The sequence below is a fragment of the Dryobates pubescens genome, chromosome 28, assembly GCF_014839835.1.
Source record: "Dryobates pubescens isolate bDryPub1 chromosome 28, bDryPub1.pri, whole genome shotgun sequence".
Lineage (NCBI taxonomy): Eukaryota > Metazoa > Chordata > Aves > Piciformes > Picidae > Dryobates > Dryobates pubescens.
The window spans coordinates 10,778,040-10,804,345 of NC_071639.1; the positions used below are offsets into that span (position 1 = coordinate 10,778,040).

The window sequence follows — 26,306 nt, forward strand, 5'->3', positions numbered from 1 at the left end:
AAGTAATTAGAAGAAACTTTTAAAACCTCTCTAAGCCAACATTTATTACACCTGCAAAAGGATACTGGACTGCCCACAGAACCCATGGATAATATAGAGCAGCCAGTCACGATGTACAGTATTTTTCACTGCCTCCAGAAGCTTGCCATTCCACACATACTTCTCATAAGGCTTGCTGCAAATCCCAAAAACACCTAGGAAATTGTTAAAATTAAAATGCATTAGCAATGAAGAATGGTAGTGATTTAAAATCCAGGTCCTTGGACCCTTATTTTGATCATCCCTTGACTGCAACTCAGCGTACAATTTACTCACATCCCTGGAGTTTGCCAGACACTGATAAATTCAGGCACATGCTGAAAGGCAGCATTTTGGAGGATTTACAAGTTTTCTATGGTTGCCAGTCACTGCAGTATTTGATTTTCTTCTGATACTTCCCGTACTGAAAAGAGATCTCTGGATGGTGGCAGGAGAGGACTTGATAATAAGGAAAATGAATGAAGCTGTGAATTCCAGTTACAGCACAAATACCCTCATAGGAGGAGGTTTCCCAGCTCTGGAGTTACCTGTTAGGCTCTGGAAAATCATGCATAGCCATGGCTCCCATTACAAAAAGCATGTCAATCTCCTTCTCACATACTTGAGGGGAGCTTTCTTAATTTGCACTGCCACCACAGAATGCAGCTACTGTAGACCTGCAAATTAAACCTGAGCCTCTTTCTGGTTAAAAAAATCCAGACCAAGATGAAAATTGGCACTAAAAGGTGGCAAAGAGAATTGAATTGAGTCTGAATCTTAAAGAGAAGGAACAGGACAAGAACTCTATTACCTATTTTTTTTTTCAAATGAAGTTTCTGGCAGGATGAGTTAAATCACAGCATGCCAATTATAGCAGCCAAATGCTCTGCTGAGGGAGTGGTTTGGGACCACTTTTACATCAATGTATTCCTTAGGAATCAAAGGCAGCACTGTTGTTTCTGATCTTTCACAATTAGAGTGGTGTCATACCCAATACAAAGAAAGGCAAATATATTTTTTAAGACCTTTCAGATCATTAGTAAAATTCACAGGGCAATAAAACATAAACCCCATCAGCTTCAACAGAATGAAATCCAATATTAAGAACTTCAGGGGAAATTTTGTGTGTGTGTGTGTGTGTGTGTGTGCACATGAAAGGGAGAGAAAATAGCTTTCCTGTTTGACTGATTATCTTTACACTCCTATGAATATGCTGGATCCAAAGTGAAGGCTGTAGTTTCCAACTGAAATCAGTAATTTCTCTTAGACCTCCTGACAGTGCTTACTACATCAAGTTGATCCTAACTTCATACAATTCCTCTGTCATCAAGATTTTCCAACATTAAAAAAAGAGCCTTATTAGTACTTAATCTGTTGCTGCTTCCCACTCTCTTTGTAATTCATTCCTGTTGGAAGTCTTACAAGTCACTTGAATAATCAGTTCCTGAAAAATGTCAGCATGCTTCAATTATCTCCCTGACTTGCAATGTAAATTAACAAAACAATGATTAATCACCTCTAGAAGTTGTATTATTCAAACTCTGTAATGGCTACTTCAAGATCTTTTATTAGCTCGTGACTGTCATGAGCAATACAGAAGGGTCAAATGTTTCTCAAAAGTAAACTCCAGTGGAACACATTGTAGATGACCAATGAAATTCATTAGGTGCATTTGCTTACCACTTCCACCCTGTGTTGAAAGTCCTTCATCTTCAAATATATCAAAACTCTCCTGCCGTGTCTGGGTTGTTTCGGTTTTCAATGTCTCAAGTGGCATTCTCAGGACAGTAAGGTTATACTGAAGGGAGTGAGACAGATCATAGCTGTAACTGATAGACAGTTAACAGTTAATTAACAACTGTAGATGCACAGGGGTTTTCTGAAAGCCTTTCCCCCCGATCTGTACTTGGACATAACACAGGCCTATTTTAGCCATTAAAAGAAAGGCTTTTAAAGAAGATACAGGATCAGATTCTGATCCTGTAATGCCAAGGGATACAACTGGTTTCCAAAAGAAGCTTTGCAAACACAGAAACTGTTTACAGTACAATAGCTGACACTGTATTGATATTCTTCTTGGAACTGAAATTGGAACTGAATGCCTTCTGAACAAAGTGCATCAACAAACTTAATTCACTATGTCCCAAGAAGCAGTCCTGAAGATCAAAAATAGCTATTCCCCGCAAAGTCTCCACATGTATCACGTCATGTTTCTGATTTAAGTACTGCTCTCTACCTACTTACCTCAATTTAAAACAGCCAAAAATTTGGTCCACAAAAACTGGATCTTGTTGTCAGTATTAAAGACACAAGATGCAGAATTTGTTACTCTTATGGAACTAATTTGTTTAGTAGCTACTGTGTTAAGGGTGCATCTGTGCTGCAATCCCAAATTGGAGGACAGGACAAACAAGCTCTCTGAAATTTAACACTTCTCCAAAGGAAATTTAACACTTTTCCAAGGAAAGAACTTCTGCATAATTTGGCAAGGCTGAACAGTCAGTGGAAGCTGTGGACACTTTAAGTGCCTACCTTCTACCATGCCACTAATAGTTCTATACAACCCTCATACAACCGAATTCTGATCCATTTGCTGAAGGAGAAAGCAGGTGCAAAAGATCCAGATGAAAAAGGACAACCAAGGTCTTATTTCCCCAGAATGCCAGCCTAAAGATCTCAGCTATCAAAATCCATGAGCAGAATCTTACAACAAGTAAGAATTCAACAAGTCCAAGTGCCGGGTGCTGCACTTTGGCCACAGCAACCCCATGCAGAGCTACAGGCTGGGGTCAGAGTGGCTGAAGAGCTCCCAGAGAGGGACCTGGGGGTGCTGATTGACAGCTGCCTAAACATGAGCCAGCAGTATGCCCAGGTGGCCAAGAAGGCCAATGGCATCCTGGCCTGCATTAGGAATAGTGTGGCCAGCAGGAGCAGGGAAGTCATTGTGCCCCTGTACTCTGCATTGGTTAGGCCGCACCTTGAGTCCTGTGTCTAGTTCTGGCCCTATGAGGAGAGGCTGATGGAGCTGGGATTGTTTAGCCTGAAGAAGAGGAGGCTCAGGGGTGACCTCATTGCTCTCTACAACTACCTGAAAGGTGGTTGTAGCCAGGAAGGGGTTGGTCTCTTCTCCCAGGCAACCAGCACCAGAACAAGGGGACACAGTCTCAAGCTGCACCAGGGGAAGTTTAGGCTCAAGGTGAGGAGAAAGTTCTTCACTGAGCGAGTCATTCGTCATTGGAATGTGCTGCCCAGGGAGGTGGTGGAGTCACCATCCCTGGAGGTGTTCAAGAGGGGACTGGACGTGGCACTTGGTGCCATGGTCTGGTCATGAGGTCTGTGGTGACAGGTTGGACTTGATGATCTTTGAGGTCTCTTCCAACCTTGGTGATACTGCGGTACTGTGATACTATACTTCTTTTTTTCAAAGGAATTAGTAACTGATACCTACCTAAAATAGAAGTTGCTAGAAAGGTCCACATTTTGAAAGATTCTCAGATACCTGGCAAAATAATTCAAGTTCAAGGGAAAATTATTAGTTTCAGCAGTTAAACTGTGCAGTGGGTCAGTTAATCACCCTTTACAACACTCACAGGATTCTAACAGCACAGAATCATTAAATAATTTACTCTGCACCTGCTTGAAGGGTACATAAGGTCTCTTTCAGGTGAGATCAAAATGATGCTAGAGCTACCAGTAAAAGAGCAGTACCCCAGACAATACAAACCAGTACCAGCACTACTTAGCCCTTGTAAGAACAATGATTATACTGGTCCACGTTTGCTAGGATGTAGCTATGACATGGAGATGTAGACAAAAAGCTCTGGAAGGCTGCAACAGTTGCATCTACCTTACAGGTTAGAGGGCACACAATTTGTGGCCCATTTTTCAATCTTCCCCACTTATTTATCAACTAAGATAACATGGCTTGAATGATGTGCTAACAGAAGGGAATCCATGACCAGAATTTCTAGTTGCAGTTTACAATTGCTTAGAAAATATTCCCTGGAGATGTTCAGGGCTAGGTTGGATGAGGTCTTGAGCAGTCTGGTCTAGATGAGATGTCCCTTCCCAATGGCAGGTGGGGTGGAACTAGATGATCTTCAAGGTCCCTTCCAACCCAAACCATTCTATGAATCTATTATTTACCTGGCTTCATCTGGATGAGTGACTCTAACAGAATCATTTGGAATGTAGATCATGTTTGTATCTTCTATTTTGTATATTGCATGACCTCCAATATCTGCCATTTTCCTTCTTTTTGTTATCAACACAATGTAGTAGCCTTCTAAAAATCTGACAAAACCTGTTAAGAGACCATTAAAATGCTCTGAGGTGGATGTTTGCCTGGATTTCAGCAAATGTATGTAGAAAAACAGCATCAGAACTGGTTCATGACTTCTCAGGATTGTTGTTTGTTCTTCAGGTTGTATGCAAAGTGTGCACCCATGGAGACATAAATAAATGTACATTTATTTCTTGTTCATATTATTTATGTCTTGTAATTCACCTCCAGTAAGTGCTAAGCAATGAAGTAGATAATTTTCACTATTTTTTTCCCCTTCCACTGTGCACATTTCTACTATCATGTAGCAGAGATAAGACACTGGAAATTCAGAGTAAGTTGCTGTCTACTTATAATAGGTGTACTTGCTTTTTATAGGACTCTCACCATTCAGAGCAAGGCATAATTAATTAGTTCAGATACCAAAGATTAATCTTCCAGGGCAAGGAGCAATCTCAATCCCCAATTTTCTTGCCAGGTTTATGTATTGTCTACTGGAGAGGGGCACAGAATAGCAAAAGGAGATGAGAGTACTGCAGCACCTTTAAGCTCTCACTCCTTAACAGGAGGAAATTAAATTGTCTACAGCAACACCTCCTCCAAATTAGCCATTCAAAGAACCATTCTTTCTATTTCCTCTGTCAGATACCAACACTTGACCCTGCTGAAGTCCAGAGGGCTAAGGAAGCAGAACAGGCAGTGTCTGGCCTATTGCCTATAAAAAGATAAACAGAAACACATAACCACCTCAAAATCAAATTTGTTTCCAATACAGCACAGGCAGTGATACAGCAGTACTAACTTTCAATAACTAATAAATCACATTAATTAGCTCTTGGAGGTAGCTGCTTTGATGGGTTGCTCCCAGTAAAGAGTCTGAAACTCAGTCACCGCTACACTGTCAACAGATATATTAAGGGGAAGGTGGGGGAGCATGTGTGGAACCCTCACAATTCACCTTTTCACTTGTATATTCAGTTCTTTTAGCTTTGCATTATAAATTACAGAAGAAGGATGAGCAAAGCACACGTTTCCCTCCCTGTCACTGCTGGAGGCTGCAATGTGATTGAACGAAGAGCAATCTTCTCTTCTGCCTTATTAGCCCCCCTTGGAAAAATGCTCTCACCTGCACAAGGACAAGAGACCCTGCTGACAATAAGGAATAAAGCTTTCCATTTGAGGCAGCCAGACTATTGAATTGCAGCTGTTAAAAGGCAGTCAAAGTTCTTCCTGCATCCTCCAGGTACTGAATTCACTTACGTGAACAGTCTTCATCCTTTGAATTTCACCCAATATTATACCAAAGGCTGATTAAGTAACCCAGCCTTTTCTCTCCATCTAAAAGTGATTTCTACTTCTAAACATTAATGAAATAACCAGAGAACAGAGCAAAGCTCTACAAAAGGCAGCCAAAACTCTAGAAAAGATAGGCCCTGCCCTGCTGGGCTGAGCCAGGAGGCAGGAAAAAAAGGACCAGCTGCAGCATTCCCTCAAATTACATATTTATACAAACATGGTTTGGGAAGGATCAAGACATCTAAAACACATACTTCAAAAGAGCAAGGATGATCTGAAGATCACCAAGCATATTACTGCCTAAAAAAATAATTTAGAAATCATTTCTGATGAGCAATGCATCTGTCCAGCTATGGAACAGAAACTCTCCTGTTATGAGGAGTGCATAGAAACAAACACAAAACTGGGAAGCAAAAAACTCAACTGAACACAACCACTTTCCAACCAAATACATTAACACAGATTTACAGAGTGAGCACTGATGGCCTGTGCAAAAAAAAAACCCACCCCATGCTGCAAGGCTGTTAGAAGCTTCTTTGAGCTTATGCATACTCTCAAATTAATAAGGATCATCAACTTCATTGGAGGGATTTCTGAGCAATGGATCCATTGCTAGGTTCCAAATTGGGCAAAAAGAATATAGAAGAAAGTTTGCTTAATCTGCCACCTGACATTGGAATACCAGCAATATTTCCTTATATTTTGGTTGTTAGACAAAATTCAGGAGCATCTTTTACAGTAATTGCATTCTCTGCCCTCTCTGCAGCTTTGGATTTAGATGTCCCTGTGTATATTGATGCAAATAAAGCACAAGATATTCTTGGGGCTGTCAGAACACATACTACCATTTACTTTGGAGACATGACCCATCAATATATTGACCTCAGTATCTGACAATAGGCAGGGAAGTAGAAACTTTCAGATGAAGCTGGGAGCTATTAAATCCTTGAAACAGTTCTCTAGGATTATGGACAGCTGATCAGCATTTCAGAAGTCAGAACTGACTAAGACAGCAACTGCTTGTTCAAACATGAAAAAGAGATATTTTGATATGTCACTGCAAAATGTTCATCAAAAAGGAAATCAAGTCATCTTTCTGAATAGCATGTGATGAAGAAATAACATTCAATAAAGGATGTTCTCTTTTGAAACACATCCTGTAAGCTCTGGAATTGAGGAGGCCAAGTTCCATGTGATTTGCATCCTACAGTCAGCTGAGTTTGGGAAGATCTTCAACCAAGCATTTAGAATTTGGCTACTTCCTAGATCCCTCTCTTAGTGACAAAGAAAAGACTAGCTCCAGCACACCTCTCACCTCTGTACTGGCCACCTCTTCTCACAAAATACATAGGAGCTTCTTTGCTATTGAGAATGAAATTTCTCTATCCTCATCAGTTGTAAAAAAAAGTCAAATCAGGGGGAAATACACAGCATGACACAGTAAGAAATACAAGGCTCTGTAAAACCAACCCAAACACTTACCTACCACACCAAAAGCAGAGACAGCTCGAGATAACCCAGAGGAGCCTTTCTGCCCAATCTTTGTTCTGTTTCCCAGGTCTAACCGGCCAAGAAGCTCCCTCACCTCTTGCTGGGTATACACATGCTTTGGAATAAAAAGTCACCCAAGTTATTGTTTTGGTAGTTAAGTGTCAGAGAATAGCAGAGTTTATTTAACAGACAAGAAATCAAGCTTCTGCCCTACATCCTCTGTCTCCTCTTTCACTGCTACCAGCAAGTACAAGATGTTTTCATGCACAAAAAGGACTAGTCATGATCTCCTGTCATTTCAAACATTTCTAAATCTCAAGTGTTAAGATTTTAAACTATAAAGTTCCAGGAAAGGAATCAAGTTTTATTCTATTGTGTACACTAGAACTCCTGTTGCTGTTATTTTGCTTCAGATGTATCAGAAACACTACAAACCTGGGCAGATAGTAATAAAATGCATTTTGCACTCAGAACAGCACAGCTGAACATAAGAAATCCATGGAAGCATGTATGGAATAAATGGAAAAACTTGGGGGGAATTTCACTGAAGTGAATGTGCTGCTTGGAGATCTTGTGGCCCCTCCCATACTGACACCAGTTATTTTCATGCTGCTACTGACAGAGGAAGAGAGGTTGAGAGTCGATATTGATCAGCTTGCTGAAAAAAATAAGCTCAGAGGGGATCTTATCAATGTGTATAAATACTTGGTGGAAAGGAGTAAACAAGTCTGAAGCAGGCTCCTTACAGTGGTATCCACTCGAAGGAAAAGAGGCAATGGGAACCAACTGAAACACAGAAGATTCCACTTGAACACAGGAAAAAGCTTTTTTACTGTGAGGATGGTTGAACAATGGAACAAGCTACCCAGTTGTGGAGCCTCCTTCTACACTCAAAAGGCAACTGGGCATGGCCCTGAGCAGCCTAATCCAGATGATGTTCAGAGCAGCAGAGTAGGACCATCTCCAGCGGTCCCCTCCAACCTCAACTGCTATATACCTCCATCATTCCGCGACATACTGTTGTTGAAACAGATTACATGTGTAGTACTTAAATCCAGTTCAATATACACAGTATTATTTGGAATTACTGAATAAACACCACCACCACCATCAGTAGAGAGACACCCACCTTGTCATCAATTATAACCAAATCCTTTGGTTCAGTGCGGTCTATTTTCAGCACACGGTATTTGGTTTCTGCAGGATTGCTTCCAACAAGAAAATATCTCTACAGTAATGAAAAAAACAAAGAGTCTGAATGCCACACAAGAAAAAAAGCAACCAAAGTCCACTGCAACACATCAACAATGCCATTTACACACTTCCTAGACTGGATCCATTTTAACCAACAGCAAACAGGCAATATTCCATAGGGACTGTTAATAAACCAGACTAGGCATCAGTACTTTAGGTAGACACATCCATATGCACTCAACCCTCACGACCTCAAAGACCTCATTCTCTCCACTCCACAAGGAGGGAAACAAATCAAGAATTGAAGAAAAGCAAAAACCTGTTTAGAGAGGAAAAAAACATAGCTTACAGCAGGCACTGTCCATCTACATCCTGCTCCACCCATTGCCGTCTTCCCGTTTGCTGTGTACAATGCAGCAGAAGCTTACGCACAGGAGTTTGGAACTTTCCATGACCCAAACCTACTGCTGCTACACTGTAGGTCTGTTGCTGTTTCTGCCAAACAGTCTTCCTACAGGAAGGCTGGAGAGGAACAAGGTGGAATGGTTTGAAGCTGAGGGAGAGTTGGTTTAGACTGGGTCCTGGGAAGAAGTTCTTTGGTGGTGGGACTCTGGAACAGGCTGCCCATGGAGGTTGTGGATGCCTCCTCTCTGGAGGAGAGCATGGGCAGGGGCCCATGACAGGGAGGTTGAAGTAGATGATCTCTGAGGTCCCTTCCAACCAAAGCCATTCCATAACTCTGTGATTTAGTTCTCATTTAAAATTTGAAAGGCCACAACACACAATGTGTCCATTTCTCATGTAAGGGAATTAAACTATAAATTGGAGGAGCCAGCAGTAAGCACACAGGCTCTAAGCAGCTTTCATTTTACTAACTCATTTAAACAGTGTGGTGCTACCACACAGCAAGGTGTAACTCATTAATAATGCTCAGCCTAGCAGGAAAGCATGGCAAATTCATGTGCATCTATGCAGCCAGCTCTTAACTTTATAAGTCACATGGATTTAAGATGTGGGAGAGGAAATCAGTAACACCATTCACACAAACCTCAGAATTTCATGATTTATACCAATTAGATGTTAATAAACATCTTTACTTTCAGAATATTTAAGGTGAAAGAAGAACTTAAAGACCTCTTCAGCTTCTTTGAAATTAGAAAAGCATCTAGATCAGTAAGCTCTAAAAAACAGAAAAAGAAAATATTTAACTATATTTAACTTTTTGGGCTAGAAAAGGAAACACCAACTCCTGGCTCCACCTTGCACATTGACATTCCAGTGGTACATTTTGCTATGTGCTCCCAAATGTTGGTACAAGAAGACCCTGCAAATCCATGCCATCAAGCACTCCCTCACTGAAGCCTCTGAGGCAGAACTTGGACACAGGAAACTCTTTCCCACTGTTTTTCCGCAGTGATGTGACACTGTTCACAACCCAGGCTCCCCAGTCTGCCCCTCTCAGAGTACCTTCTGCAGGAGATGCTACAAAAACCAATGCAAAAATTAAACAACAGCAAGAAAAAAGACATTTCAGCATTAGCTGCTTCTGCTGTGTAATTTACCCATCTAATGAATAAATAAATGTCCTACTGGATGATGTGGAACACAAATAAAATGGTATCACTGACATGTACCACGATTAAATTTGCCATCACATGAATACTAGGAAAGAACAAAGATAAATACCCAATCAACACAACACTGAGCATGTAACAGCAAGGAAATTAATATCTGAGGCTGCAATATAACTGTAAAATTAATTGAATCTAAAATGCACTGTACTGTTTACATCTAATTTGATTATGAGAAGTCATCACAGTAAGATAAATGAGAAGCAACAAGTAAGATACAGAAACCTTTCTGGGAATTTCTATCCTGATTCTCTTCTTCCATTTGTTACTAAATTGAACTGAATAAATTGGAGCATTTTTCAAATGCCTCCAACAGTTCTACTCCACAGCAAAGCCACTTCATGGAGATAAATGGACAGCCTTGACCAACAAAGTATTGCTCTACAGAACAGTATACAAGGAGAAACAGTGCAGAATTCCTCATACTACTCCTTTAAAGTGCTTCAACCATCAGCTGAGATGAAACACACTGTTTGCAGATTTAATCTTGCCCTTAGCCTTTGCTGAAACTTGCTATCAAATGCACTTTGCCAACCATGGCAGTGCATCAAGCAGCTATGAGATCTGGACTTGCACAATTATCACTAAGCAACCGCAAGATAGGAAGATCATTACTCACTTCCACCTGGGACTGAGTTTTAAACAAAGCAATCTAATTGAAAAGCTTTACACCCTCTTTTATTAATCTTTTGATTCAGCCAAAACCAATGCAAATAGCCTCCTCTGAAAGGAGTCTAAACAATGTGCCCAGGTCCCTCCCTTCAAGAGGCTGCTCTGGAGCCAGGCAGCACGTGGACATGTGCCCCCAGTACAGGAAAGTATTTCTGTGCCAGTCACACTTTTTGTCAGACTAAAGAAACATGCTGGGTTGCCAGATGAGAAACCTTCATGTGAACATTGACTTTGGATCAGCACACCATTATCTCTCTGCTTTAATTTATGCTTCACTGGGCAGCACAACGGTAGCTGTCACCTGCCATCAAACCTTCACAACAGGCACAAAGTTATGCAAGCAAAAAGTCTCTTCCTCAAAAATCTTCTGGCACTTTTAGCATGTACAGAACTTGATGGTGGATCAGAAACCTTCAAAGAATAAACAAGATGTCAAACAGAGCTTAAAAAAAGGTACAGGTTCAGCCTTTTTTCTCCACTCCACTGAATGGAAGAAAAATAATTACACCTGGATATGAGATATAGAAAAAAACCTCAACTATGTTCTCTCTTTCTGTAGACCCTACAGCAGATCAGGGGCTGGTTTTCATCTCTCACAGAAACTGGTAAAATGACATGAATAGAAGAGATGATAAAAGGGTGAAGAGTGGTACCTGAAAACCAGCCAAAGTTCAGCTGGCATGCTGGCTGCTTCCTGGAATCTGCTGAAACTCTTCCTAAGAAGCTCTTTCAAGATGAGAAATTTTAAGGACACACCCTGCCAAGCACCCAGGAGTAACCTCCCACTCTGCATCCTACAGCCACAGCATTCTGCCATTCCCATTTGACCCAGCACAACCAAAGCCTTTTAATCCAAACAGGGCTTTGCTCTTGTTGCTCCACTGAGAGGTTCCTCAAGATTCTCCCTTCTAATTTTCAGCTAAATCTACTAATCATCAATCCATACATTCTCCTGTAGCCAAGTACTTCTCCCCTCTTTATCATCTATGCTGCTGGAAATGTTACAGAAACAGCAGTAACTGGATGCCTTTTCAGCACTCACCTCAACAGACTAAAGAAATCTTGCTATCTCTCTGCTCCTCCAAGAAATCTCTAGCATCTCAGTTACCTCACTGGACCTGTTCCTGGTTGAATTCTTAAGTTAGTATGGACAGAAAATGTACACAACATACCACACAAGGTGGAGCTACATTAGTACTTCTCATCAATGACCATACCACAAATGACTACATCTGCCTTTTCCAGAGCTGTGCTTCAGCAGCAGCAGCTCAACTTCTCACCCCTTCTTCAGATAAAACACCCCCAGATCCTCATCCTTCTCCTCTACTGTTTCTGAACTGATAAACACTCAATGAGCTTCTCCTTGTGTGTAACCTACCTTAAGGTGCACAAATCTTCACAGTATATCATTCTATTTCAAATTATTTACCTACTCTTCAAGGTCATCATCACTTCTTGCTACCTTCTGCTCTGATTACCCTAATTATTTGCAATATCTCAAAACCACAATCAGAGCTGACCCACATTTAGGGTTAAGAAAATTACTGAAAGTGATGAAGTATATTGGCCATAAAACCATTACTTGAAAAAAAAAAAAATCAGGTTTATGAGATGATTCTCTATTCACTCCACACTAACTTCTCTACTAACCTCCCTCCTTCCACCAGCAAAACCAGAGGTTTTCTTTGTGGCATTGCACCCCCATAAAGGATTTGGTTGACATGCATAAGGCCATCTAAATTTCAGACAGATATGTGCAAACCAACCACGTTAATGTGATAGCAACATTGTAAGTCTAGACTTCATTTTATTTAATTTACCTCCATTTTCAATTAGTTTCCTACAGAAAATCATCCACAGGACTTCAGAATGGATTAAGTATCCCATTTGTCATGTTCCTGTCAGCCCTTCCTTTGACTTGAAAATATTTACAGTCATTCCACTTTCAGTATGCCTACGCCTTCAAATTTGCATGTTGAATATATTTCATTCTATTTCTACCCCAACACTGATTGTTCCCTTTTTCAGAACCTCACCCTTGCTTCTCCTTTTATCTTCACCCCTTAGTCAGTACATTTAAAACGTTGCTATCATATTCACATGGTTGTTTTGCACATATCCATCTGAAATTTAGATGGCCTTATGTATTTCAACCAAATCCTTTATGGGGGTGCAATGCCACAAAGAAAACCTCTGGTTTTGCTGGTGGAAGGAGGGAGGTTAGTAGAGAAGTTAGTGTGGAGTGAATAGAGGTAGGCTTGAGGTGAGGAGAAAGTTCTTCACAGAGAAGGTTGCTAGCCATTGGAATGTGCTGCCCAGCGAGGTGGTGGAGCTGCCGTCCCTGGAGGTGTTCAAGAGGGGACTGGATGTGGCACTTGGTGCCATGGTCTAGTAGTCATGAGGTCTTGGGTGACAGGTTAGACTTGATGATCTTTGAGGTCTTTTCCAGCCTTATTGGTTCTATGATTTATACTCCTAAATGCTTACATTAAACAAGGGAAACCACTCATTTGGTTTTAGGTCCATAACAAACCTTGCTTTGAAAACAAAACCCAGCAAGATAAAATGCCTATTTTTCTTCACCCTTCTGGTGCATTTAAACATGTAAAGTTCTGATCATTTATCCACAACCCCCTCATCATAATTCCATCCAGAAAAGCAGATTCACAAAAAAAGAGTATCCTGTTGATCTAGTGACTACCTGCTGACACCCAGGACCACAGAAATAAAACATGTGTCGCCAAACCAACTCAGGCAGACATCTGAAGGCACACCTTCCACATGCAGTGTGGTGCTACCTCCTTCCTCTGCTACCAGCTAATGACTGCCTAGCAGATTGTTCACTACTTCCAGCTTTTTCAAATGCTTCAGATAACCACCTAGAGAAATCAGTGCACTTCACAATTCAGCAAAGCTTTTTTAGCTTTTGCTGTGCAACCATCTCCTGCATTAAAGTTTCTCCCATTTGACCACAGCCTAACTTCAGTGGATCTTGGGTTTTGTCAATATAAAAATGTTCAAATTATTTGTAGGGGAAAAAAAAAAAATACCAACCACCAACCAACCACTACATAGCTTTCCCTGGGGGAATAGGGCAGGAAAATCTACAGGTAATTATGCTAGTCACATTGCTTAATAAGCTTGTGCGAGTCATTTGGATACTGTGGAGATGGAGAATGCAGAAGAACCTGATTAGAATAAAATAGTGTTAATTAAGCCATGTAATATCCTGAAAGATAGGCAAGTGATATGCCTTTAGAGAGGTGGCACAAATTGACTTGTTCAATGTCACAGCACCTCAGGGGAATGATAATTGCCGAAGAACTAACCCACAGCTTTCAGGTGGGCTTCATCTGGGGGGGAATCAAGAAAAGTTCCATCTTCTCCTGAAGAAGAAAGGAAAACATCTTTTGTTTCTTGTTCTTTTTATTGCTCCTCAAATATCTTTACTGCCCTCTGGTGTGCATTTCAGCAGTAAAGAGATGCATAAAAGAAAGGATAATTGGCATTGATCTGAGTACAATTGTTTCAGTTCATTTTTCTGACTACTTCTAAACAAGCCTGCAACTTCCCTGGACAAACAGGAGACACAATTCACATCTCCATGGTATTTATTGACCCAAAGTATCAGTGTAGAAGGTGGGTCTCAGCAACTACCCCAAATATAAACATTAATAGAAAATACAGAATTTTGCTCCCTATTGCTTCAATTGACACTGTGAATTCAGTTCTCCTCACCTCTAGGAGACTTTCTTGTTGGACTCCAGTATTACTACCAGACCCTCTCCCGTTTGACTCAAATGCTGCTGCTGTACTCTTAACTTAAAAGATAACAACCAAAATATCATCTACCCTAAACTATTTCCATTTTCTCATCTTTGCCATCTCTTCCTGCTTTAACAGAGAGGTTTTACAGGACTAAGCAGTATGATCAGTGTGAATGCCACCATTTCTCCCACTGATGACAAGTCATCCCTTCCTTGCACTCTCAAGGTTTCATGCAAGGAATCTCAGGGTAGTTTTGTGCTACCTTGCACCTGATATAACTCTGAATCCTACATGCTTAGGTGGTATCTAGCAGGCATATGGCCTTAGAGAAATCAGAAGAGTAACCTGAACCAGGAGAAAGCTATTCAATTTCATGTCTGGGTGATGCTTCAAGCATATCAGCAACTGTCACAGTTGGAGACTGCATGATTGTCACATTTTATGCATGAGGAAGAGAGAAGCGAGAAGTTTGCCAGCTGCCCAATGTGACACTGAATCAGCAGCAGTTTTCCCTTTAAAATTCTCTGTGACCTGATCAAGTCTGAAGTCCCTAAATCACGTCCCTAAGCACCACATGTACACATCTTTTACGTATCTCCAGAGATGGCAACTTAACCACTGCCCTGGGCAGCCTGGGTCACCCCTTGACAACCCTTTCAGTAAAGACATTTTTCTTAACATCCAACCTAAACCTTCCCTGCAGCCAATCCCACTTGTCCTATCACTTATCACTAGGGAGAGGAGACCAGCATCCTCCTCACCCCAACCTCCTCTTCAGACAGAGGGATGAGGTCTCCCTTCAGCCTTCTTTTCTCCGGACTAAACCACCCCAGCTCCCTCAGCTGCTCACCAGACCTGTTCTTCACCAGACCCTTCACCAGCTTCCTTGCCTTTCTCAGCACACGCTCCAGCATCTCAGCTCCGAAGTGCTGTATGCTGACAGGAATTTTAAGTTATTCGCATGTTTTGGATGTGTGACCAAAAAAAACAACCCCCAAAAAACCACAACCACAAGAAAGTAACAGAAAGCTAAGGAACTTTTGACAGGCTGCAGGCCAGCCCAGGCAGCAGCGCCGAGCAGGGCCGGGGCAGCCTGACAGCTGTGGCCCAGGCGCGGTGCTGCAGCCCCCGGCGCGGGGGCCGTCAGCAGGGGCTCGGCGCGGGGGCTCCTCCCCGCTGCCCGGCGGCGGTGCAGACGCTACTTACAGCCCTGGTCTCGTACAGCACCAGCTTCTGTACTGAGCTGATCATGGGCGCGGCGGCAGCCGCCGCAGGCATGACGGCCGCGAGGGGCCCGAGCCTTGTCACGGCCACAAAGCACGACGGGGACAAGACGGGCAGGGGGCTACCCGTCAGTAGCCGAGGGAAAGGCCGGGCTCCTGCCGCAGGGCGGGGGTGACAGGGCAGGGCTGGGCACCGGCGATGGGTGCCGCCGGCCCGGTGGCGGGGCGCGGGAAGCCGGAAGTGGCGGCTGGGCGCCGCGCAGGCGCGGCGGAGCGTCCGGGCAGCTCTCGAGGGCGGGGGACCGCGGCTGCTCCACAGCGCGGCTACCGGCCGGGCAGCGCGGGCTACCGGCGCCGTTGCTGCACCTCCCGCCCCTGCTCGTTACGCGGTCCGCCCCAGGACCGGTTCAGAAGCCCCTGCCCGCCCCGCCCTGCTGCCTGCGGGAGCCCCCACGGCGCATCGCTCTGTAGGGCGTGTGTGGGGGAGTCTCCTCCAGCATACTCCTCCCGGGGAGGCGGGCGAAGGGAAGCGGGGTGGTGCTCTCCAGTTGCCCGGGCTACGGGGGTATACAAGCCGGTGGCGGCGGGGTGTGGGCAGCGGCCTCGGTGCCCTCGCTAGCTCCCTCACTGCCCGAGCTTCGCTCAGCGTAAGTGTGCCCCACGCCACCCTCCTGCCCCGTCCCTCAGGGCCGCGCCCGAGGGCACCCTCTGTGGGGCAGTGGTAGAGGGGTGCGGGGGGGAGCTAGGCCCCGGCAGGCTTTTCGTCAGGGCGAATGGGCTGTATTATTCCTTCGGCTTGGTTGAGGTGGGGTTTGTAATCAGGATTGGGAAGGAGCGAATCCGCTGGAAATCCCAGGTGAAGTGCAGCCAGTGAGTTTCCACGAGGGAAACTGAGGGTTGGTTGGTGTGTGGTGGGGGGGTTTAGTATTAAATTACTGACCCAGTCGTTCAGAAGGTCATGTTTCAAAAGCATCAGAATGTATGAGGTTGATGTTTCAAAACAAGGTTACTCAGATGTTCAACCCAGAAGTTTCTCATTTAAGCATTAGTGAGGTGGGCAGGAGGCAGTTGAGATGTATGCAGCCTTGTAAAGAAAGTGAGGGGTTTGTTTTGCCTTCTTCAAACAGGCTTCGTCAGGCTCCTCATGTTTTGGGGGCTTTTACTTGTTTGAAAGGTCCACTCAAATTTTGCTCCAGCTCGCCTTAATTAGAAACTGAGTTTCAACTTTGCTGCATAGTGTTGTATGTGCACTCTCTTGGAGCCCTGGAAGGCCTGGGATTTATGTGAGGATTACAGAACGTGCCATGAACCATGATTTGATTCTGCAAAGCCTTATTCCTGTACCTAACTCTGCACACAGTGAGTGGTTCCACTGAACATGATGGGGCTCTACTGTGTCTGAAGCTCACAAGTGAAGAAACTCTTATCAGGGCTATGGCCCTCTGCAAGGACCTGAGAGATGTTACAAGTGTGTGGTAATTGGAATAGGAAGGAAAAGGCAATGAGAAAACTACATGATGTTCAGAAAAGAGCAACAGGTACTTCGAGGTCAGGAAGAATTAATTTTCCAACAATCATGCAGTTGCAGCTGGGTACTAAGGGTGGTTCTGATACTCTTATTTTTCAGAAGCCGTTCATCTCCCAGTAATGGGTGCATTGTATGCCTTCTCTCAGGGCTTTGTGTTCTTACAGCAGCTTTCATTACAAAGCAATTCACCTCGTATCCCATAACTACCCAGTTCCACCTTTAAGTATGAGCCATTTCACACACGTGTAAGCTATTGTATTTTGTGACAGGTGCTTTTTTCCCCCCCCTCCTCCCAGTCTTGGATAACATGGCTTCACACGAGGAAAAACAAGCTCAGCCCTTTGCAGGCATCTTTGATGAAGATGAAGCGGAGAAATCCTTTCTGTTATCCAAGCCTACTTGCTTACTTATACTTGGAAAGCCAGTAAGATGTCTGACAGACTCTTTTTTTCTTCAGATATTCTGCTAACAATCTGATTCTTCCATTCAAAACATTGCAGTATGGCACAGTGAGAAGAGAACAATGTTACAAGGGTACATTATGATTTGTGGGGTTTTTGCTACTTTTCTGTGTAAAACCTAACTGGGGCAAACAGACTATCAAAAAAAGGTCTTTAGGTATGCTCTAGAAAAAAGGGCATAATACCATTCATGTAGCTGTACTCTTAGAGGCCTCATTATTCATCTGTGGTGACAGGTTGGACTCGATGATCTTTGAGGTCTCTTCCAAGCTTGGTGATACTGTGATTCTTGGTTGTATTGGTTCCTCAGGATTCCTTTAAGTGATAAAATATTTTGTCAGCCTCAAAACCAAATTTGTGGACTAACAAGGGCAATTTTTAGTGATAGTTTTAGGCAAAGAATACTATCCTTGCATATCACACTCAGAAGCTGCTGAACAGGTTTGCCTCAGTATTTGCTTTGAGACTGAAGAGATTACATTTCAGTCCTAAAAAGTTTCTCTTAAATGTTTGTGGACAAATCATAGCTGAGTTTTAGATAGAGTTACTTGGAAACAAAGTCACTATAATTCCTTTGGAGATAATTAACTGCAAAGGGCAGTAATAACATATTAGCAATGCTAGGCAGTGTGAAATGGAAGAGGGCATTACACAGAGTGTTTGTGTTTGCCCAGTACATAACCCTCCTGCTGATGGTAGCTTTTAACTGGGCTCATCATGTGAAAATACATTCTTTGTTGTGTAATATGTGTAAATTTTTTTCCCTTCTGCTATTTCTTTTCACTTCAAGGGCTCTGGAAAGAAAACATTAGCTAGGAAACTGGCACAAATGTGGAAGTTCATTTATATAGAAGGTAAACATTGGAATGGGCTGCCCAGGGAGGTGGTGGAGGTGTTCATGAGGGGATTGGACATGGCACTTGGTGCCATGGTTTAGTCATGAGGTCTGTGGTGACAGGTTGGACTTGATGATCTTTGAGGTCTCTTCCAACCTTGGTGATTCTGTGATTCTATATTTGAAACATTGTATTGGCTACATAAGACTCTTTAGTTTTGAATATCCTTGCTGTTGCCTGTAGCTCAAATGTAGTGCTTATTTCATTTTAGATAGTTTGTATAAAGAACAGGTTTGTGAGAGGGTTTTTTAAGGCAGGTGGGTGGTTCTTCTAAAACTTGATTTTAAATTTTGGGAAGTGCTTGAGCTCAAGTACCTCTGGATTACACAGCAGTAATACCAATTCTTTTACAAATGAGTAGTTGAAGTAATCCTACAAGGCTGCTGTTGTGCATTTGTCTGTAGTAACTCTCTGGTTAAACATCTACCGAGGCACCAAATTCTGGATGTACAAAATGTAATAGTGGCTCTAAATATAAGGTCTGTTCATTCAAAAATGGCCTGGTTGCTTACAGCATGCATACATACTCCTCTGTGTGTATGTATCTGCATGTACATGTCTGTATATGAAATATTTCTATCAATAATGCAATTCTCTTGGATTCTGCAGCTTCAGAAGTCATCCAAATGAATATTCGTGAAGAGACAGAATATGGGCTCAAGGTAAAGATCTAATGGTGGATGGTAGGCTGAACATGAGCCTGCAGTTTGCCCAGGTAGCCAAGAGGGCCAATGGCATCCTGGCCTGCATCAGGAACAGTATGGCCAGCAGGAGCAGGGAGGTGATTCTTCCCCTCTATGCTGCACTGGTTAGGCCACACCTTGAGTACTGTGTCCAGTTCTGGGCCCCTCAGTTTAGGAAGGAGGTTGACTTGCTGGAGCGTGTCCAGAGAAGGGCAACAAAGTTGGTGAGGGGTTTGGAACACAAGCCCTATGAGGAGAGGCTGAGGGAGCTGGGGTTGCTTAGCCTGGAGAAGAGGAGACTCAGGGTTGACCTTATTGCTCTCTACAACTACCTTAAGGGAGGTTGTAGACAGGTGGATGTTGGTCTCTTCTCCCAGGCAGCCAGCACCAGCACAAGAGGACACAGTCTCAGGCTGCGACAGGGGAGGTTTAGGTTGGATGTTAGGAAGAAGTTCTACACAGAGAGAGTGATTGCCCATTGGAATGGGCTGCCTGGGGAGGTGGTGGAGTCGTCATCATTGAAGGTGTTCAGGAGGAGACTTGATGGGGTGCTTGGTGCCATGGATTAGTTGATTAGGTGGGTTGGATTATTGATAGGTTGGACACGATGATCTTGAATGTCTCCTCCAACCTGGTTTATTCTATTTTCTATTCTAATCTTCTAGTAAGTTTTGTCACATTCTGGACAAATGCAGATTATGTAAAGCTATGTGTTGGGTTGGGGTTTTTTTCATTTTACTTTAGTGCCAAGAATTGCTTTTTAAAGGTCAAAGTGTTTCTGAAGAGCTGGTTACAGAAATGATTCTGAAAAGGATTGAGTCCCCAGAAGTTGCTCATTTTGGTAAGTATATTTATAGCCTTCATAGAATGAGCTAGCTATAATTTTGAACACTTTGCATCCATTACTGCACAAATAGAATTTATTGTGTATTAGTGGTAGCACTTTTTTTTTTGTCCTTCTCAGGTTGTGGAATATTCATAAACTAAGAGAGCATTTAGGGCTCAATTTAGCACCATGAGAGATCAGAAAGTGTCATACCAGTCCGATATTGTGTTAGCAGTAGTCAAAACCAGAGAAATAGGGAAGAAATAAGAAAAAAGGAAATGATGGGGAAACAAAAAGTTGAGGGAAGAAGTAGCAGAAGAGATGTCAGTCTCTTATCACCATGTCAGGACTGAGGAGATATCTGTGCCTTCTGAGTTCCCTGCTTTGAGGCAGTCTGATGATGAATGCCCAAAAAGCGTACCCCAAGGATCCTAGAGCCTGTAAACATGACTAGAAAGTTGATAGTTTGACTCTTGTCTACAAGCCATTTTCTGCATTACATTCCAAGGAAGGAGGAATCTTCAGTTCTAATACCTCATGCAAAGACTGCTGCTGTGTTTTTATGCTGCACTTTCATTTACATGTTACCACATAAAACTCTAAGCATTTGGAGCTTGCACCATTTCTCTGGTGTCAGAAGTGGTCCCTAAAAGCCTGTTACATTTTAGGCACTACAGTGAGCTAGGCATGGGGGGGTCTGTGTGTGTTTGTTAATGTCTCTGTATTTCTTACCTGAATTAACAAACTTTGAGAGTCTTACATCAAGTTGAAAACACCTTTTTGTCTGTGTTTCATCTGAAGTAAGACAGAGGAGGAGGAGGAGGATTTTTTGGTGGTGTTGTATCATGTATATGGTTTAAATTCGTTCCACTCAACAGATGTATTGTTTGAAGGAGATGACTGTAGCTAGTCCTATGTTGGGCATAACCTTCCTAATAGATGCATTTAATGTGTTTGGCAGGTTATGTTCTCAGTGGATTTCCTTCTCTCTCAGAGGAATATATGACAGTTTCCCAGCAAATAGAGAAAATAAAGAACCTGAAATTAAGACCGGATTTCCTGATTAACATAAAGGTAATGTCACCCTCCCCCCTAATCTGAAGTTCCAGGAAAAACAGAACATTACTATAGCAGTACAAAAAACACATGCTTTCCTTTTTAATTTATTCCTTGCCAGTGTTCAGATTATGATTTATGCCAAAGAATATCAGGACAAAGGCAACACCCTAACTCTGGGCAGGTATACCAGAGGAACCAGTGGGATCCTGATGTTATCGGTAAGCATAAGAAAGAGAAAAATCAGCAGGAAAAAGAGAGTGAAAAAGATGAAGAACAAGATGATGAAGAAGAGGAGGTAAATGTTGCTAATTTTTAAAAGCCAGGCAAGCAGCACCAGAATAAGACAGTCTCAAGCTGCGCCCGGGGAGGTTTAGGCTGGATATTAGGAAGTTCTTCCCAGAAAGAGAGATTTGCCATTGGAATGTGCTGCCCAGGGAGGTGGTGGAGTCACCATCCCTGGAGGTGTTTAGGAAGAGCCTGGATGGGTGCTTGGTGCCATGGTTTAGTTGATTAGATGGTGTTGGATGACAGGTTGGACTCAATGATCTCAAAGGTCTTTTCCAACCTGATTAATTCTATTCTATTTTAGTCTACTATTGCCAGACCAGTACAAATTCTGATACTCAAAAATATCTTCATGCTACATTATGAGTTGATTTTGCTTGATTTTAATCATACTTCCATTTCTGTTCTGCTTTAAAGAGATAAAGGATAATACAGAAGTGGTAGGTTTAACTGATGGCAAATAAAGTTTATTGTATAGCCTAATCTGGGTTCAGTCTGTATCTCAGAAGTCACTGAAGTGCTTCTTGCCATGAGGTAAAAGGGAGAATGAAAATCTTGAAGTTATCAGGAGGATGGTGACTTTGTATTGACTCTCCCTTGGTCTAAGCAGATACAAGAGTTCTGAGTTTTGTTTATTGCAGCAAGTTTTAGTAGTACTTGCAGGATACTAACTTGTATTCTGGATTTGGTGTTAGACTACTGCAAATGTGGGTTTGTGGGGTTTTTTGATGTTGGATTGTTCTGGTTGATAATGGTGGCCAGAGACTTAGCAATGGAAGCTCCAGGTGCAGTCCTCTCACTTTGCAGAGACTACACTTCATGGTCAGCCATCATTGGACACATACTTGTTGCAGTGCTCTACTTTATTTACCTTTGAGTAAAGGCAAAGATCAGTTTAGTACATTTTGTTGTACATTGAAATATTTAACTTTTCATTCTGCAGGCTGCAGAAGATCCACTTGGAACATTAGAATTTTTGCATCAATTAGTGCAGAGGCCAGAACATATCCTTGAGAATGCAGAGGAAAGAATTGGAACCTATAAGGATATAATGCTTCGTCCTTTAGAAGTAAGAAAAAGCAAAACAATATCATTCTGCATAACAAAAGATGTTTATTTTTAGATCTTGCACTGTTTTTCTTTGGTGTGTTTTTTTTTTCAGTTTGAGGTTTATTGTGTGGAGGTGGGCACAAGGCATGCTACAAATATCCCCAGGCTCTGAAATTCACATGGAAATTAATGATAAAAGGATTGTCATCTGATTCTAGCCTTTGATGCATGTAGCAACAGGATGAGCTTCAATGGCATTATGTAGATTACTATACTCAAGTTGGTGATTGTGTCCTTGTTCCTAAACAGGACTGGATGGCTGAACAGGACTGTCAATATCTCATTGAACTGGATGGTAATCAGCAGCCAGATGATCTCTTTATGGTAAGCAAGCTGGAGGTATTCAATGCCAGGTTGGATGGAGCCTTGAGTGACGTGGCCTAGTGGCCATCATTGTGGTAGATGATCTTTAAGGTCCTTTTGAACCCAAACCATTCTGTGATTCCATGCAACAGCTTAATCAGCCTCCACTAGAACATACTCACTCAGTTCTGGGGATTGTTTTCTTTATTAAGGTGTTAGCCTTCACAGCATAGTGAGGAGACACAGAGGCTGTGATCCAGCACTTTGCACTACATATATATATTCAGAATATGTTAAGACTCGGCTCAATAGCTAGTTTGACTCCAAGCTAATGTCCATGTAGTCATTGGGAGGAAGTTCTTCACCATGAGAGTGGTGAAGCCCTGGAATGGGTTGTCCAGGGAGGTGGTTGGGGCCCCATCCCTGGAGGTGTTTAAGACCAGGCTGGATGAGACTCTGGCCAGCCTGATCTAGTGCGGGGTGTCCCTGCCCATGGCAGGGGGGTTGGAACTGGATGATCCTTGTGGTCCCTTCCAACCCTGACTGATACTATGATTATATAAATAATAAGCTGCCATTTAAAAATACTTTGGGGTCCTTTCAGGTCATAAAAGCAGTTTTGGTTTAAACTAGGAATTATTTTCTCTTCAGTCAGTGGTAGCTCGACTTCAGTCTCTGGGTGTTCAAAATGCAGCTCCTATAACTAGACTTCAAAGTGAGGAAGAGGAAGGTCAGCTGGAGGGATTGGAAAATGTAAGTGTGCTTTTCTAAGATAAGATTGACTGTAATAATTATAAAACTAAAATAAATGTTCTGCTCTGAGCTTGTGACATCTTTGTTTCACAGCAACCAGTTTGTGCAATAAGGGCATCTTCTGAGCTTTGATTTTTTTTCCCACAAATGTGAATTTAAGATAATTCTGGGACTGAAATCTACTTAAGAGTATGGGGGAGGGGGGGAAGTTAGATGATTATAACAAAATTTTGTCTCTTTTGCCTTTTTATCTTCTGAAAATAATAACCAAAGCCTACAGGGACTATTTTGAGTACTGTTTGCATTAAATAAAATTGAGTCACCAAACAGTTTTCTTCTTAGGTTTGCTTATTTGCCAACAAACCCTTTCAAACAAAGGCTAAGCACAAGGCATATGTAGCTTCAGACACAAATTCCATATGCTTGTTTGCTGCTGCTTTAACAAACAGGATGAACTCTTCCGGGTTCTGTCGTCTTACAAACTGATAGCACCCAGATACCGATGGCGCAGGAGCAGGTGGGGGCAAGCGTGTCCTGTGGCTCTAAAGGAAGGTGATATTGTAATGGGAAACCCAGACTTGGCTGTCAGGTTAGCAGAATTTTATACTTTTTATTACTATTTTATATGATGTCTGTATCTCTTAGCTTCTCTTCTGTTTTAAGTTTTCTAGGTAAGATGTATGTCCTGTCATCTCCAGAGGCACTGAAAACCTTCATGTTGAATCCGCGGCCTTACCTGTTACCCCCAATGCCACTTCCTCCTTGTAAAGTACTGGTATTTGGTCCTCCATTCTCTGGAAGAACAACTATTTGTGACCTAATTGCAGACAAATATAAAGGAAAGGTAGGTACATAAATGTCTTCTGTATCAGTTCTGAATGTCTTCTGAACCAGTTAAGCACATTCTCACTCTCGTGGTGTTATTAACATACACACTGCAAACATGTGGCTTACAGAGGAAATACAATAATTCAATGAAATTAAGGTATAGACAAGTAGCTAAATATTTACCTACCCCCTGTGCAAGACAAATATTTGTCACTTATTTGTCTTAGCATAAGAATTTCTGTCTTAGACTGATTCTACTCCTGTATCTGAGATAATTAAGTGTAAGTGCATATCATTTTCCACCCCCCAAGAAAACCTTCAGCACTTTAATTTGGAAAAGCTCTTCTACAATTCATTTCCTTGTATAGAATTGGATCAGATGCTGTATTTCTCTTCTGTGATATTTTGATATTGTTTTGTTTTTTTCCAAATCATTTCACTAGGTTCTTGATATGGCTGAACTCATTCAACCCTGTGTGGAAGAGTTAAGAGAAGAAAAGATTGAGCAAGTGCGAAGGGATGCAGTAGAAAAGGCTATAGCAGCAGTGAAAAATAGGTTGGAATTAGAAAAACAGGCCATAGACTCAGGTGAATAAGGGGTTCCATGGTCTTTTAAAGTAATATTACTTGGTTTATGTTATTTAACTGAAGCAATTGCTGTCACATGGACTTACAAAATGTCACAGAACAGTTGTTATGGTTGTTGTGCATTAAATATGAATCATAGAATCAATAAGGTTGGAAAAGACCTCGAAGATCATCAAGTCCAACCTGTCACCCATGCAGTGGAGGGGACAGCTGAGGAGAATTCAGTAAATCCTCTGAAGCAGAGGGCCACAAGTATTTAAGACCGTTTTCTGAATTCTTTTTGAAAGAGGAAATTGGTTCTGACTGAAACTAGCTGGAAACCTTTGACAAGTTAAATGTCTGCAAAATGGACATTTTCATCAAGTAGCTTGTCACCTAGGCTGATATGAACCCACAATCTGCAGATTTTCCACTTTGGAGTAGCATTCCAAGGTGCTGACTCAGGTGGCACATTCAGAAGACTCCCCAGCTGTGGTCATTTTTAGCCTTGTTAAGCTGCCCAGGCTTTTGCAGCTTGATGAATTCAGAAAATATGTTGAAAAGGTGAAAATAATATGTTCTTTTAAGATCTGTTAAACAACATTTGGATTTTCTTTGTGCAGGAAACTTAGTTGGTTGGGTTTTTTTACAAAATGATTTCTTTTGAAATGATTTTTTTTTCCATTGAATTGGAATTGCCTTTTCCATCCATCTCTAGTTATGGTTCAAATGGACAATCAGGCTCTTACTCAACTAGGCAAGGACTCATCCTACTTGACTTACCTTTATGAAATACCCTCTAGAACTGCAATCAGAAGATTTGATTCTTTCTCAATGTGATTGTATAATACTGTTGAAAATGATTGATGCAATGTAATTAGGAAGTAGCTGGATTTAGTTGGTCTTCTGACCAGGGAAAATAACCATTTCAGAATTTTGTGAATCTGTATTGTTAGGTATGTCAGAGATCACTGCTGAGCACCCTGAAGTTCAAGCAGTGGCAGAGGAAACCATAACTGCTGAGCACCCAGCAGCTCAAGCAATGGCAGAGGAAACCATAACTGCTGAGCACCCAGCAGCTCAAGCAATGGCAGAGGAAACCATAACTGCTGAGCACCCAGAAGTTCAGGCAGTGGTGGAGGAAGCTATAAGTGGTGCATCAGTCTCTGAGGTTACACTGTCACCTGAAAGATATGCTGAAGTACTGGAGAGGGCTATTGCAGAGGTAAAACTGGAAGTAATGATACAGCAAAGCAGTTCTTTTTCCTAAACCTGTGATAGTTTTTACATTATTGATATATGTTCTTAATTTCTCTGTTTGAAAAAAGGACTTTTTACAAGGACTTGTAGAGATAGGATGAGAGGGAATGGATTGAAGCTTGAGGAGGGCAGATTTAGACTGGAGATTAGGAAGAAATTCTTGACAGTGAGG

The 26,306-nt window shown here is 42.2% G+C and overlaps 2 protein-coding genes across 2 annotated transcripts in view; one reads left to right on the forward strand and one right to left on the reverse strand.

The window, feature by feature from the left end:
* FIG4 (FIG4 phosphoinositide 5-phosphatase) overlaps nt 1-15,740 on the reverse strand; it is a 40,150-nt gene extending 24,410 nt beyond the window's left edge. Inside the window, exons 1-7 of the mRNA XM_054174008.1 lie at nt 15,559-15,740; nt 8,217-8,315; nt 7,079-7,202; nt 4,165-4,321; nt 3,467-3,517; nt 1,699-1,847; nt 66-194 (exon numbers count right to left, since the gene is read on the reverse strand). Coding sequence (XP_054029983.1) covers nt 66-194; nt 1,699-1,847; nt 3,467-3,517; nt 4,165-4,321; nt 7,079-7,202; nt 8,217-8,315; nt 15,559-15,630 — 781 coding nt within the window. The 5' untranslated portion in view covers nt 15,631-15,740. The remainder of the gene's footprint in view (nt 1-65; nt 195-1,698; nt 1,848-3,466; nt 3,518-4,164; nt 4,322-7,078; nt 7,203-8,216; nt 8,316-15,558) is intronic.
* Nucleotides 15,741-16,157: 417 nt separating this feature from the next.
* Nucleotides 16,158-26,306, forward strand: part of AK9 (adenylate kinase 9) — a 44,403-nt gene continuing 34,254 nt past the window's right edge. The window contains exons 1-14 of the mRNA XM_054174029.1: nt 16,158-16,222; nt 17,400-17,527; nt 18,355-18,418; nt 19,070-19,122; nt 19,888-19,984; nt 20,931-21,043; nt 21,147-21,323; nt 22,257-22,382; nt 22,673-22,747; nt 23,378-23,479; nt 23,929-24,068; nt 24,143-24,323; nt 24,751-24,895; nt 25,831-26,099. Of these exons, the coding sequence (XP_054030004.1) occupies nt 17,411-17,527; nt 18,355-18,418; nt 19,070-19,122; nt 19,888-19,984; nt 20,931-21,043; nt 21,147-21,323; nt 22,257-22,382; nt 22,673-22,747; nt 23,378-23,479; nt 23,929-24,068; nt 24,143-24,323; nt 24,751-24,895; nt 25,831-26,099 (1,659 nt within the window). The 5' untranslated portion in view covers nt 16,158-16,222; nt 17,400-17,410. The remainder of the gene's footprint in view (nt 16,223-17,399; nt 17,528-18,354; nt 18,419-19,069; nt 19,123-19,887; nt 19,985-20,930; nt 21,044-21,146; nt 21,324-22,256; nt 22,383-22,672; nt 22,748-23,377; nt 23,480-23,928; nt 24,069-24,142; nt 24,324-24,750; nt 24,896-25,830; nt 26,100-26,306) is intronic.